The sequence below is a fragment of the Rhododendron vialii genome, chromosome 5a (genome assembly GCF_030253575.1).
Source record: "Rhododendron vialii isolate Sample 1 chromosome 5a, ASM3025357v1".
Lineage (NCBI taxonomy): Eukaryota > Viridiplantae > Streptophyta > Magnoliopsida > Ericales > Ericaceae > Rhododendron > Rhododendron vialii.
The window spans coordinates 5,931,804-5,947,838 of record NC_080561.1 but is presented as its reverse complement, the minus strand read 5'-3'; the positions used below and the strand labels follow the sequence as shown (position 1 = coordinate 5,947,838).

At 39.6% G+C, this 16,035-nt stretch overlaps 1 protein-coding gene across 1 annotated transcript; it reads right to left on the bottom strand.

The window, feature by feature from the left end:
• Nucleotides 1–1,883: 1,883 nt before the first annotated feature.
• LOC131325551 (nitrate regulatory gene2 protein) lies at nucleotides 1,884–9,930 on the bottom strand. Its single transcript, XM_058357869.1, has 4 exons — nucleotides 7,997–9,930; nucleotides 6,888–7,099; nucleotides 5,250–5,473; nucleotides 1,884–3,451 (listed from the first exon to the last, which is right to left on the bottom strand). The coding sequence occupies exons 1-4, from the start codon at nucleotides 9,474–9,476 to the stop codon at nucleotides 2,701–2,703; spliced, it is 2,667 nt and encodes an 888-aa protein (XP_058213852.1). The 5' UTR covers nucleotides 9,477–9,930; the 3' UTR covers nucleotides 1,884–2,700.
• Between the last annotated feature and the right edge of the window lie 6,105 nt (nucleotides 9,931–16,035).

The window sequence follows — 16,035 nt, the reverse complement described above, 5'->3', positions numbered from 1 at the left end:
ACAAAAACATAAGTAACAAATGGCAAGGGCTAATCCTTGAAGCAGCCCTGGCCCATTGCATCTTCAATAATGAAGCGACGCACCGAAGGGGAGGCTTGACGCATACAATGAGGTCCTCTTCTTGCTCGGCTCCAAGGCGAGCTAAATGGTCCGCGCTCTGATTGGCTTGACGGTTTATGTACTCGATTGTACTATTAGTCCGAAGTCTAATCGAATATGTTTTGCATCCCCAATTATAGTGCTGTTTGAACAGTTTGGAACCGGTCCTCCTTTGATCGACTTGACCGCTTGTGAGGAGTCCGTCTCAATCTCAGCGTTAGCCATTCCCTTCTCCAAAATAATAGTGAAATCTCAGTAGATCGCCCAAATTTCTCTGCTTTCAAGCTTTATGAGTTGCACACTAGTTTACCATAGAAGCCAAGAATCCATTTTCCCTCATCATTGCGAAAAAGTCCCCCGAATCCCATTTTTCCATTACTTTTATACCGACTCCATCTACATTCAACTTTAGTGCACCTGCATTGGGAAGATGCCATTTTACTACCATTAAAATGGAGTCGGTATGAAAGTGATGTGGTCGGGGTGTAGCCGAGTGAGGTGCCCGTAGTATTATTGTAATTGGAGCGCAAATGAGCGGAAATAATAGGATGTACCTGGGGGACTTTGTAGGTTGGACTGTTTCATTGGGGTTTCTTCCTACCAAATTGTTCAGAGAATACCAAGCCTTCAAAGGAAACTTTTTGTCTCACAATTGATAGATCCCTTACTGTCAAGTTTAGTCCCATCACTCTCAAAATCAAATGTTATATCTTGAAACTCACGTGTATGATTGCAACCGATATAGAGCCACACGGCTCATGTTAGCTGAAAATTATTGGGTTTTTCGGGGCACTATTTTTGTCTTTTTCACTACACATTTAAAAGGACTTAGAATTTTTAGTGTACGGATTCGACATGAATGTATGGTGTAGGAAAGTGTTTTCGACATGAATGTTTGATGTAGAAGAGTGCTCGGATACACAATAGTGCTCCAAGCGGAGACAGACACGAGATTTCAAGCTTGGGGGGCAAACATAGAAACGATTTATTTTACTAACATACAAAGGGCGATATTAATTTTACCAGCACAAATTTTCTCCATTTTTCTCTCTTCACGTTTCTCAATAATTTGTTTTATCTATCTTTCTCCACTCATTACATCAAAAATATTTTTCAAAAATACTACTAGTATGTTTTTTTTTACCCAAACTCTTGATTGGGCGGGTGTTGGATTGTTGAAAATGATATTGGGAGCTTGAACTTATGTAACTTTAAAGTTTTTGAGACAAATACTACTGTGATTCTAGTAAAAATTTCGTCCTTGGCTCCATGACCAATAAAGAAATACAGCGCAACGTCACCACTCTGTTTTACGGCTCAACATCTCATTGTCTGTCTTAGCAATCAATGACCCGGATTTCAGAGAAATCTTCTAGGAAGAGTTTTTTAAAATCTAAACCGTCCAAAACACTTTTAGATAGTTTGATTGAGAGCGGTGAGGAAAGCTATAAAAATTGAGCAGTGGGCGTAGACTTTGTGAAAGAAATACTCCATGATGCCTGGCAAAGGGACAAGACAAGGGGTTAGGCTGATGTGTGAGCAGATAATACCAAGCCTTCAAACTTGACTTTATATCTCAAGCTCAGTGCCATCGCCCTCAAAATTGTACAACGTTTATCTGGCTCACGGAACTGCAATATAAAGCCAATAACAAATTAACAATGTCAACAAAACACACAACCTTTAGAAACAGAAAGAGATATTAATCCAGAAAATACTGATGTTAATCTCAATTATTTGGAAGAGAGTCTAATCACGCCCGACAAAACGAGGCAAGACCGGTCTATTTAACAGATTTCACATTATGATACTATCAACTAAAAAGAATTCTGTACAATAAATTTCAACTAACTTACTAATCACTACAAGAATTGTTCCTATCCTATTATACAACATTTGATGCTCGGGCATATCCATGACTTGCGTCACTAATAAACAACAGCCAATATGCCTGAACTTATGCCTCATCTAGTCATATCCTAACGCAAAATTTGAAGTAAATCTCCTCCCGCCAAGACTTGGCAGGCCATGTGCCCAAACCGGTCTTCATTCCTAGATCACCGATCACTGATAAGGTGGCTAGAAACAAGGGCCCATTGTACAACAAGTCTATGTCGATATCTTGCACAGCATTGCCTCCATATGGACAGCTACAGCTGTTGAATTCTCTCATCGTCGAACGAGTCTGACATATCAAGGAAGCTTCTTTATCGGATACGATTGACCCATCTCTTGCTTTAGCTGAAGTGTATTACCATTGGAATTTAGACCACAAAGATGTTTTTGGCCCTTCCAATTCGAGCAAGATACAAGCCACCAATACGGAACAGAGGCAGATTACAACCCACCAAAGGAGACCAGCCATGAGTTTCAACACCATAACTTAGCCCCCAGCTTCCTCCCCCTGGCCTATGATGTGAGAATCGGCCGAAGACACAGGCCAGCACAAACATTGTCCACAAGAGAGTGTCACTTTTAAAGTTTCAACCATTTGCCCCTCCATATTCCATGCTCTAGACAGTCTCTCTAGAGGACTGCATGTTGCAACGCTGAACCAAATCACTTACTCAAAAGTGAGAAAGCAGATTCACTGCCCTATGGCTATGAAACTTCCTCATTCTCCCGAGCAAGTCTCTCTTTTCTATCCTCCTCAATACGTTGCAACAACTCCTCATAGGTTCTCAATATGTTTGCAGCGAACCTCTCCATGGCTTCAAAAATATGTTGCAGACTCACCTGCAAACTACTAGTTTTGCTAGTTTCACTCTGATACACATGTCCAACCGAAAGTCCACCGCCAGTCCCAGACACCAGAACAATCCTTTTGTCCAATGCCTGAATCCCCTTCTGGATCTTCTGGTCCTCTCTCTCTAAGTTTTTAACTTTCTTCTCCATATCCTTGTTTGCCATCATCCTCTGACGCATTTCTTGCTTATCCCGCTCCCAAAGCTGAAGCACACTATTAGCAAAATCTCGCATAGAATCCACCACTTCCTTCTCAGAAATTTTCCCCAAAGCTTGTGACCATTGATTGCAGATAACGAATATGGGGGGTGCACCTATTCTACTAGGTGAGAAGGGAACAACTCCGTCAGCTGTTTCTTCAGGTTCGTACAGAAGACATTTTAGAAGCCAGTCATTCAGTGCTCTGACGAAACCCTTTTGGGCACCAACCCAACATGAAAATCTGAATGTCAACTCCAGAAGCTCGTGTTCAAGCTGCAACGTGGCTTCAAGATGTGCATCGCTGAAGTGTTTGTGGGATGCAACAGCATCCAATCGTCTAGCTTGTAAAATAGCTTGGCGTTGGCTTTGATGGCATTCAAGCATGGATCGCCACATTCGAGTTAACCTGTTAGTAGGCAAAAAGCACGTATCAACCGTCTAAACAATGCAGCAAAAAAAAAGTGACTCATAAAGAACAACTTGGTGTAAGAGGAAATCGTACCCACCTTAAATAAGACTGATTGCATCATGTTCCATTAGTAATCCAAGTGTTAAACCACAACAAACCCAGAAACAAAAATAAAGGCGAAAACAAAACCTCAAACGGCTGGTCGGAGTAAAAATAGCCACAAGTGTTGATCTAAAAGATCATGCCCAAATAATATAGGTGAAAGCACTTGGGTTTAATAGCATGCTTGGTTCACATAGCCTTGATTACTTTCCTTGATCAACTTTCTCGTTTTCCCTGTCTTTACCTATCATGTCTCACTTTCTGTTACTCTTAACAGTTCTTACTTTTCCTCCTCAACCAGTAATCAAGAATGCAGACAAGGTTGTTTGACAGCATACGGGAGGAATAGCAACCTCCTCAAATTCTTCACTCTGTTTTTGATAAGCCTTTTCATATTCACTTCTCTTCCTCTGTGACACCTGACTACTACTTCTATGGCACCCTCAGCCCTGCCAGCAACAGCACATGTGGGATGTAATCCTCTCAATCCCCCAGTTTATTAATTCGCAAAATGCCAAAAAAAAAAAAAAAAAAAAACATGCAAACAAAATTTTCTTATGAGAGGGCCTGATATCGTTGAGAAGCAACACCATCTCCTGCATCTGCTATTTTTGCCTACTCTCTTCATTATTCTCCCTTTTTTTTCTTTTCTCCTTCCAGTTCACCAACAAATGTCCACAAAGAACCAGTGAATTTTTTAGATAATAAGAGTAGTCAAAGTGTCAGAAATAAATTTCAAGCTTCCCCTCGCTTAAAATTAATTGCCTAATATCAGCTTTACTGAACCAAATCCAGTCACCTCAAACTTTACCCTTTCAAGAATATAGGAAGAGAAACAATTAGTTTCCACCACCAGTAGCACCGCCTTCCCAACACGTCCAAAAACAAAAACCCCTCTCTGCCCCTGTGGGTGAAATAATGGCAACCCAAACACATCATTTCCACTTTTATCTGTGATCTACTTAAGCCAAAATTGATAAACATTTTCAGATTTTTTGGCGGGTTTCAACCTAAAACCAATTTGCATTACATGGAGTAGCCTCTAGATTATATTAACCAAGTTTAGGCGGCTTAGGTGAGCAATGTGGGATAGAATCTAACACGAGGAGGTACAGATTGATGAGGTGAGGCGATCGACTCGAGCAGAGACTCAGACTACGCGAGGTGAGCCACCCAAGACCTAGCACTGGCCAAGGTTTCTTCTTTGTGCGGTGGGTTGCTCAAGATAAAATCCTAAATATATAATCCAAGCCGCCGTAAGAAAATTATTATTACTTGGTGTTGCATGTGCTTGATATAGATGGGGTGTTGGTGGCTCACTTCCCCATTGTTGTCCGTTGGCCAGGGAATTATGGGCATTGGTCCATTCTTGGGCAGAGCTGCTTCATGGTTGGCATGGGGCTAGAGTAGGGAGGAGGCATTCTGATGGGCATCGAAAGCTCTTTGTATAGACTTCAAAAGTCTTTTTCTTAGTAGTTTGTATAGCTGGAGTGAAGGATTTTAATCCAACTATCCATTCCTTGATTTGATAGATCTTACTGACATGCAGAGTAGTGCATTAATGTCTTTTTGTCTGTGACCTTTTGTACATGGGTGGCATCCCTTGATGCCGACTTCTTTACATTCTTAGTTACAGACTTACAGTCTTATCCAAACACACAAAAAAGAAGAAGAAATTCAAAGAATAGCATACCCTTGGATAAAATCATTCAATTGCGGCCACAAGTCTTCATCCCTCAATTTGTTTATCTTCACAGATATCTTATCAACAATCTGAATTGCAATCCTTATTTTTGTGGAAAGACTCCTGACCAGAGTTCTTGTAGCATCAATTTTATGGGCCTCAGCACCTCTTTCATCTAAACTTTTCAACTTACGACTTTTTCTTTCATGGAGTACCCTCATTTTCTCCTCAACCTGCAAAAGCAACAAAATGCATTAAAAGATATGCAAGGGAAGAAAGAATGACAAGTGTGGCACATTTAAACGATTCCATAACCACGTGTTTTAGACATCGTCTTGATGGTGGCCATGGTTACCCAGGCTTCTACCACTATTATTGCGTAGATTTATGAACACATGCACGCAGTATTCTACGCATGTAGAAAGCATGTACATAACCAGGGGCGGAGCTTTTAAGGGGAGCGTTCCAACCTCCCACCAAAAGTTACTGTTTTGCTTCACAGCCTCCCACCAATTTTAATGGCTCTTGTTTGACTACTGTTGATGGACGATTAACCTATGAAAACATGTAGTTTTTTGGGTATTATATACGATTAATCTTAGAACACGTGTACTTTTTTGGGATTAAATACTCTCCCAGACAAAAAAAACCAAACAATAGTCCACTTCGCAAAAGGAGAACTTAGAAAGAGTAATGCATTCTAGTTCAAAAACTTACATAACTTCTTCTTTTTCACAAGATACTAGATATGAACGAGTTCTTTTAATCTTAGACTAAAAGTTTGAATTTGATGAAATAAAAACATTTTCTTTTTTTTTTCTTTTTCTTTTTCGATCGGCAAAAGAAGAAATTTTATTAAAAATGGAGGAAAGGGGAAGTGGATCCAACAAATAGTTGGACGAATCATCACAAGGGCACAGCCCAACCCACCCAAAGGTCAACAAGGGTCCAAGACAAAAAAAACTATAAAGCTCAACCCAACACCCAAATAATACAGAATAAAGCTCAAAACACCCTAACCCAATCCACCTGAGGACCGGCCCACCCAATCCAGCCCCCAAAACCCTAACCACTTCAATCACCACCGCCGCACATACCACCAGAAAACCAGCCCCACCGTTGAGCCGAGCTGGCCTCTCCCAGTTGTAGAGACCGGCGGCAAAACCCGGTCTACGACAATGAAAATCAAAGCAATCAAGCCAAAGGGGAGCAAACCACCACCAATCACCAGCACGCCCCAAACAATCCCAACAAATCATGAACACCTCCGGTGACAACCAGCAACAGCAACAACCCAGAACCCAGAACGACGAACTGCTGGCCCCGCGCCCGAAAGAGAGCTCGGAATGGCCGCTGACCGGACTTCGGCACACAAAACGACCTGAGCATCTCGGCCATGGGGGCCACATCCACCTTCTCGGTTTGCAAATCGGACATTCTTTTTGGGACGGAGGGATTATATTGATCTTTTGAGTGTCAACTGCAAGTTCCAATCCCAACTCCGCCACGGTAAAGAACATACTGATATACATGCACATAAATCTGTAGTCTTTTGAAAATTTCAAGATTAACCATTCTACGTTATAGAAAGTTCAATATGCTGTAAGCATTTAACCCAGGGAAGCATTTCAATAGAAATCAACTTACCTTTACTTCTTCGTATAGTTTCTTCTCCCATAGGTACAGCTTCTGCAAGGTAGAAGAAAGATTTCCAGACCTCACCACCACATCATCATCATTTTCCAAGTAAGCAGGATCGGCATTGGCAATAGAGGATGGCTCGGCATTTATAGAAGCAGAAGGCTGAGATGATACTAGTGGTAACGAAGGTGTAAATACATGCAACATCTTGGAAGAAACTGCTTCAAAGAAATCCACAAGGTTGACATTAAGGGCATATGAAAGAAATCCAATCAATCGGAATGACATAAATTCACTTTATGCAAACACGCGAATTCCAAAATACATCTAAGGATTATGTTCCAAAGTGCTTAAGGTCCAGTTGGATTATCAATGGATTTCAAACAAACAAATTTGTTATTATCATTCAATAACAGTAAAATTTAAGTTGATCGCTGACATAGGCATTTCGGTAGGAGAGCTCTTTCATATAGGTGATATGGAATTCTTCGTCCAGGGGATTCTAGCTTAACCAATGATGATACCAATAAAACACATCTCGTATCGTTCTTTCCCAGCTTCCACCATAATTCCACAACCTCCCTATAACTACACTTCTTACATTTTGTTAAAACAGAACATCAAATCCCTTCATTCGAAATCCACATCCATCCAATCAAACTCATGTAAAATAGCACTCCAAAAAACAAAACAAAACATGGTTATGTGCGTACTGCGTCCATTAATTTTTTTTATAACTCCATATCGGGCCAAACATACAGACTAATCCAGGGACCGTCCCACCATCCACTAGGAGCCAATTGAAGTCAGGACACAACCCGTATAGAATTGCCCAAAACATGAATTGATTGCACAACGGTGCAAGTGGAGTTGAACCCCAGTTTCCTGAGGTCCCGGTTGCAAGAGGGTTGCAAGGTGACTACCACTACGCCAACCGACTACCCCTACCCGTACCCCAGGGTCATATGTCAGTCCACTGTTCATCACAGGTATACCAAGCAACCAAAAAGACAGACAATTGACTTAAAGAAGAGCAATTGGCAAGATCAAACTATTTTTTAGCCCCATTAGTTATTCAAATGTCAACTACAGAGAAAAGATATACGGTTTCATACCATGATAGCCGCCGTGTTTCTTATACGGAATTTTTCCAACTTCAAGAATCTTTCCAAGCTCACTCCCCAACTCCGAAGCTCGCTCGAACTGAACCTGAATTTCCTTCAAAACTTCAGCGTCTCCCCTCAACTCAACCGGAGCCTTGAAAGCAGCCACATTTCCTCTATCCACTGACCTCTCCTCATTATCCACAACTTTCTTGTCCACCATATGCACCTCATACTCAACTGGATCACTCTCCATTACAACACTAGGCCTCTTATTACGGTACACCGAATCCGCCCCATCCTTCACAACATCCCTATGATCATCATCTTCTTCTTCAACATCCCCTGCTGCTTTGGCATAACTTTTCCCACCATCAACAAACCTCTGCTGGCGTTTTCCATACGCTTCCTTCACCACTTCTTGCTGCGAAGAATAATCCTCGTCCTCCAAATCAGGAATCCCCTCCTCCTCCCTCAACTCCTTCGAGTCCCGACTCGGCGTGTAAGGAGGGTAATAGCTCTCAAAACCCTCAAAAGGGTAAAGGAAATCCCACGCCGAGCTCCTCGGCGGCGACGGCGGAGGAGGCGGCTGTTTCGAGCTTGAAGCCTCCGACGGTCCCGCAATCGACCCCGCCGGAGGCGGCAGATAAGAACCACCACCGTACTGCGGATTTGACCCCCCGAAAAACCCATTCATTCCACCCCCTCCACCGCCGGCGCCGTAACTTGGAGGACCGTTATAGGGATAAGAAGAACTAGGCTTTTGAGGGTAATTATTATAGTACGAAGAAGAAGGCGATTCATCTATGCGTACGGTCTCCGCGCTCAGGGGCCGTTGCTCGTACAACACCGACGGCGTGGCTTTGTTCCTCATATAATTCATATTCATATTATATGAATAACCAGGGTTTTGAGGATATTGAGGATATGAACTAGGGTTTTGAGGATATTGAGGATATGAACTAGGGTTTTGAGGATATGAACTAGGGTTTTGAGGATAATTCATACCCATATACCCGTTTTCTTCGTACGAACCCAGGGTTTCGTGATCCGCGTAATCGATCTGGCCGTAAGGATTATGATGCAGGGGGGAATTATTCCCTGAGTAGTGGTGGTGCAGGGGAGAGTCAGCGGAGTCGTCGGAATCGGAGCCGGAGTGGAAGTGGAGGTGCGAGCCGGAATCGGAGTGGGAGTGGAAGTGACCCGCCTTACGGTGCGGCGAACCGGAGGGTTCTTCGAAATCGACCGTCTTCCGCTGGGCCGGGAGGTTGAGAACCGGAGACGGGGGCTCGACGACGGCGGCGTAGCCCCCCAGATCCCGGTCGAAGAACCGGTTCAGCGAGACGCCAACGGTCTTGAGGGAGTGGAGGTAGGAGAGGTGGAATTCGGCGAGGTCGTACCTCTGGCGTATTGCCTCCTCCAGGAACCGACACCGGTCGCGGCAGAGCGCCACCGCCGGGAGGTCGTCGAGCTTGGAGCCTGTGCAGCCCATTGCTGCTTTTTACATGAAATATAGCAACAAATTAAAGGGGGTGTTACAGTATGTGGGAGTGAGGGATTGGGAAGGTATTCAAGCAGGATAAGGGGATTGTGACCTTTAATTCACCTGACATGAGTGCGCAGACGTGAAAGCGTATTTCGAAAAGATCTCAACCAGTACTATTAAAATTTGAATTTGAAAGAACGAGAATTTAAAAAAGTAAGCATAGAGCGAAATTAAGAACAGAAGGAGAGGGGATAGAATATGTGAGGGAGATTGGGAGGAGAGAGATGATAAGGAGGAGGAGGTGGGAGGACAGGGTGAGGGGAATCTTTTGACAGCGGGGAGTTTCGTCGGGATGTAGCAGAGGAGAGAGAGAAAGAGAGAGAGAGAGAGAGAGAGAGAGAGAGGGTGAAAGTGGAGAGAGAAGGCTGCAGAAATGGGCAACGTCGGTGAGTGTGTTGCATGTATGTATGTCTGTATCTATACAGTACTTTTCTTATTTTTGGGTTTATGGGAGTGTGTGTGTGTGGAACTAGTGTACTTTTTTGGGGTTGGATTTAAAAAATTTGTATAAATTCAAAAAAAAAATTCAAATTTGAGTTTTTAATTTGAGATTTGGGGAGATTATTATAGTAACCGAAAAAGGGTTATTCAGTTCGCTCACACCGGACGGGTTTTTTACTCCAACATTCCACGCGGTGAAGGTTGGAATTGGACCTGAGATTTTAGAGAGAGAGACAGAAACTAGAGGGCGATTTTAGAGCGAGAGAGAGAGAGAGAAACTAGTGGGCGTTTGGTTTGGTGTTGACAGCGGCTTTTGACGTCTGTTATGGCCATTCTACTGTTTTTCAGTTTTGTGACGTTATCACCTTCGTAGCATTCCCTAAATGCCCTTCACTTCCATGTAAATTTACTTTTGTAGTTTTTGTCTATTTCATTTTATTTTATTTTATTTTTTTGTGGGGGGGGTGTTTATTTTCAGAAAATGGAGAAAAGCAAGGTTGATGCAAGAAGGGAAAATAATTACACCTTACTTACTTGCTCCTGGAGCATGTCACTTAATTCTTTCAAGGGCCGCTTTTAATGTATTATTGTATGGATTTCATCACCAAGCGTGCGACTCCAGAATCGACTTAAGCAATTTAGAGTTTTAAATAATGAGTTTTAATTGCTTTCAAGTAACATTTTTTTGGTCGTGTGGCAGCTTGTTCTTTGGATGTTTTAGGAATTGGGTTTGAATCTCCACCCCTTACGTTTTTCCCAGCATTTTGCAAAATTTAGTTCAAAGATGCGGAGATATTAAAACTTCTGCTTCGACCCCAAATATCTTTGAGCTGGCGGTATGCGACTCCTCCAATTGAATAGTTATTTGTCAAATTTATTTTTCCTTTATGGGGGTGCTTGGAATTCCAAAGGGTGGGTGTGATGGGGAAGTTAAAGAGAAGTAAAGGCAAAGGGTACCACCGTGAAGCAAGGTAGAAATGGTAGATATACATATAAAAGGTGGAAAGGAAGACAAGGACCACTCAGGGGAGGACGAAATTCCAATACTCATCAACTTTATGGTGCTGAAATGCACAAATTGATTCTGCCATAATGTGCAATAAATTCTAGGAATCGAAACTTGCAGAACGGATCCATCATGTTGGTTGCGAAGGGCAATTTGCATAAAAGGACAGAGTGGATCCTCTCCATCTTCCCTGCCTGTCACTTGACCGTTGGGAGGTAGTACTAATAGTATTAAATTGGGAGAAAAGGGTAATTCATTAGTACTCTATGGGTATTAGTATATTGGTATTAATGGAGTAATTAGTTTTAGGCTTTTAAAAGTCTTGTTTCGATCCTAGCCGTAGCCAGGATTCATGGTTTGGGGTGGTGAAAATTGAATAGATCAATCCTGAATGATAGAGGGATATTGTGTTTTAAAATTCGAAAAGGTAAATGTGTTCTAATGTTAAAGGCTCCGTTTGTTTCGATGTAAAATGTTTCACAATGTGAAATGTTTTTTTAGAAAATAAATTTTAAATTTTTATTTTTCGGTATTTGGTTGGCAATTGAAAATATTTTCAGAAATCGACAAAATAATGTAGAGAGAGGGGGGGACTTAAACGGTAGAGAGATTTGAGAATATTAGAATCGAACGTGGGTCAGGACTGACGATCGAGAAAACTAAGCAGTGAGAATTGCAGTACAAGACAGCGGGTTCATTTCGAAAAATAACTTATGGAATATTTAAGAGTAAGTCATTTTCATTTAATTGATGAAAAAAATTTTACATGTAAAATATTTTTCTAATTTTTTATACAAACCAAACACCGAAAAATAGGTAAAATATTTTACGCCCAAACAAACGGAGCCTAAATGTTAATCATCCGTAATATCTCCAAAACAATTCACATGTTTTACGTTAATCATCCATCAATATATAAGAGCATCCACATTTCTTTCTTTACTCCCCTCTTCAAACTAAATTAAAGAGCTAAAAAAACAAAAAACTCCCAACATCAGTCCCCTCTTCAAACTAAATTAAAGAGACAAAAAAAAACACCCAAAACCCCCCAACATCAGTCTTTCTTCCTTCATCTCTACTTTGAAAAAACTCTAACATTGCTACGGTAGCTCGTCTATAGTAGCTCGTTTGAACAGACGAGCTACTGTTCACTTGCTTTTCTTTTTTATATTGTTTCCCAATCTCTCTCTCTGTACTCCATCTCTCTTTCTTTTTCTGATTTTTATACCTTTTCTGCTTTTGTTTCTCTTTCCAAGGCAAGGGAGAGTATTTAATTGAGGTAGGTTTTATTATTTATTGAGAGGAGAGTGAGAGTAAAGAGTCTAATGCAGTAGTTATTTTAAAAATAGATAGTTAAAGTAATAAAATAATTTTTTAAGGTGTAAATTGGTCCAAAATATAGAGAGTCTGGTGCGGATGCCCTAACAAAAGTAATTTACCGATCTATCAGAATAGAACCCGGCATTTTTTCCGCATCTTTTTTTTAAAAAAAAAATTGGGCCTTTTGTGTTTCGGTGGTTTAAAACATTAAGCTACAGTGAAGAAATAAGATGAGAGATAAAGAGAAAAACGAAAGAGGGTTTTGTTTAAAATAGAGAATTAAGAGGGTAGAAGCACTCGATCATTTTTCAATTTTTTTTATTTTTTTAAAAGTCAAGTCTTATTTTTTTATTTTTTAATCAGCAAAAATCAGTATTGTTACAGGAAAAAAAAAAGCTAGATTAGAGCCCGTTCAGAACACCTTTTTAAAAAATAAGTACTTATTTCACATTTTCAAACTCAAAAATAATGTAAATGAAAAATAAGTTTTCAATTTTTTTTGCATCGTATTAAAGATCTTATTGAGATCTCTTAAACAAGATTCATATTGCTTATTTTTAAATTTTAATAAGCTCATTATTTTTAAATTTGAATTTGATTTCTTAAAAAATAAGTACTTATTTGACTTTTTGAAACGGAGCTTTAAGAGTACCTTCTCATCCCTCCGAACACTTAAGTGCGTTCCTGACGTAGACGTTGGGCTAAATGTCTCTTTTGCAAGTCATGTCTTATTGTATACTTTGTTTGATCCTGACCTCAACTGAAGGGAAAGGAAAATAGTAAAAAAAAAAAACCATACCAAATATGGTTGAGGGACCACTCAAATATATTGTTGCTTTTTAACGTTGTTTACTATTATGGGATATAAATAATTAAATATAAAATATATTTGAAAGTATTGTCTTCGTATACCTTAATTTTAGCAAGAAGTTTATATAACTCAAGTCGATGTCTTGATCGTTGACGAATACATTACAGTATTATCTTTTCAGCGCTAGATATTGTTGAACGATTGAATTCCTTTGATCTTTTCATAAAAAGAAAAAGAAAAAAGAATTCCTTCGTTTTGTTTCCTCTCGATCTCGATAGTTGCAATTCAATATTGAGTTCACGCTACGTTTTTTTGTCTTTCGTAATTTTTTATTTAGCTTTTCGTCGTAACTTTTGGCATTAATAGTTCGTCCCGTCGAGAGGAATTGAAAAAATATTAAAATATGGACCAAAATTAAAAAAAGTTTCTTTTGAGATGACATGTAGACAAAAACAATACCAGCTGTTTTGTATTTTTTTCGCCAATAGTGAACTTTTATTTTTTACTTTTGGTTATAATTGTTAACTTGTTAGACTCCTCTCAACGACCACGAATAATTAGTCTGAAAAATAAAACGTGAATTGAACAAAAATTCAGAAAAGACAAAAAAAATATCAAAATAAAAAAATATCAAAAATTTAGCGTGAAATGTATACTGATATATACAATAGTGACAAATAAAATCCAACATATCACCAGTTTTTATGGCAAATCATTTAAGAGTCGAGGGAAATCCTCAAGGAGAATTGGTGCTTTTATCAGGATTTAAGGACAAATGATTTCAGAATCACAATTATGTACTATAACATTCAATGGTCATTGCTAATTATGCGTTGGCTCAGCTGGCTTTAATCAGGACTCCCCTAAGTGGTGGTTGGTGGGATCGGCATCCCAAAATCAGTCGAGATGTACATAAATTAGTCCGAACACCTTGATTCATGTGGAGATGGGATACCCGAGGATGCTGTCAAGCGGGTGCCGAGCGGCATTAGATTGTTCACCTCGACACAGACTGCTTGGATTGAATCTGAATGCATATAAATCTGAATCATCCATTACTCGATCAAGATTCGATCCGTCGATTGTCGAGATGAATGGCCGGGTCGGCCGCTCGGCACCTGCTTGGCAGCATCCCATTCCGGAGTTTGGGATTTGTATATAAAGAACTTGATGGGCATATCTGTAAATTTTGTTGTTGTCCAATGAACCGCCGTTATTTTTGCCAAACTGTATCTTTTGAGAATTAATCAATGAGTCAACATTTCAAAAGAAAGTAGCTATCAGAATATTGACCCGTCTTCTTCACATAATTAAACAAAACGGGTTCAAGATCAACTAGGGGTCTTTCTCTGTCGCCGCGTTTGTTTACTTCTAGAGATACTGTAGATTAGGGAGGAAGGTTTTTTTTTTTTTATAACCGGATATCCGTGCAAGCATGTGGTTTTGCGTGCTATTGGGTCGAGACTCCGACCCCAATTCACACTTCTAAGCACATGCACGAAAATAATCAAGCACAAAACGAGAGAAAACACTGAGGAAAAATTCCTTGTACCCAACACGTGTAACTTAACTAATTCTGAAGTCTTGAAGTTAACAACCAAGCATACCTGTCAGTGGCCGAAAAGTTTGGAACTTTTATATCAACTTTTACATCAACTTTCCCTACTTACCCATTATCATGACACTTTTACTCACTAACTTTTCAAAATGAAATATAATTTTAGGGACAAAATAGACAATAATCATTAATTTAAGATTGTTTGGTTGTTTTAGTATCTTATATTAGAGCTTATATAATACTATAGATTATATAACACCACATTGAGGAGTGATATTATTAATAAATCCGGGCGTTTGTGACTATTTCTCAAATATTCAGCAATAAAAATAATAATTTTATTTTTCATCTCATTTTGTATCTAACCCAAATCAAACATATTTTTAATCAAGTAAACAATCATATCACCCTCCACATGCCCCTAACCAACATCCTCCTTAATCTCATAATAGTTTCCGATTCTTTGATAATAGTTCGGCAATCACATGTATCCTAGAGACCCACAAGTGATATGCAGCCAACGTCTAGAAAATACAAAAATAATGTTGCGAACTCGTATGATTTGTTTTCAAATGGCTTCCGTTGGATGGATTTGGAGACGCAAATTAAAAAGGGGCCTTCTTTATGCGCTCGGCACCGCTGCCAAGCACCTCTGCTTGGCAGCATCTCCCAATCCTCTTTCAGTAGAAAGAAACAAAATATTGAAAATGCAATCATAATTACTATTAATTTCGGTTATTCCAACTCCTAACTTTTTCTTCTAAGGAAATTATAGAAGTTATATTTTATTATTTTCCAGAAGGATATAGCACATAATTACTATTGTTTGGTTGTTTTAGTATCTTATATTAGAGCTTATATAATACTCCCTCCGTCCCTTTTTAAGTGTCCTGCTTCGTAATTCCAACTTATTAAAGGTACATCATCATTATACCTTTCACATCAACTTTTTCCTCTACTTTCCCTACTTACCCATCATCATTACACTTTTATTCACTTACTTTTTAAAATGGAATCTACTTTTAGGGACAAAATAGACAATTCACCAACTTTTACCCACTAACTTTACAAAATGGACACTTATTAAGGGACAACCCAAAATGGAATACCGGACTATAAATAAGGGACGGAGGGAGTACTATAGATTATATAACACCACATTGAGGAGAGATATTATTAATAAATCCGGGCATATGTGACTATTTCTCAAATATTCAGCAATAAAAATAATAATTTTATTATTCATCTCATTTTGTATCTAACCCAAACCAAATATATTTTTAATTAAGTAAACAATCATATCACCCTCCATATGCCCCTAACCAACCTCCTCCTTAATCTCATAATAGTTTCCAATTCTTTGATAATA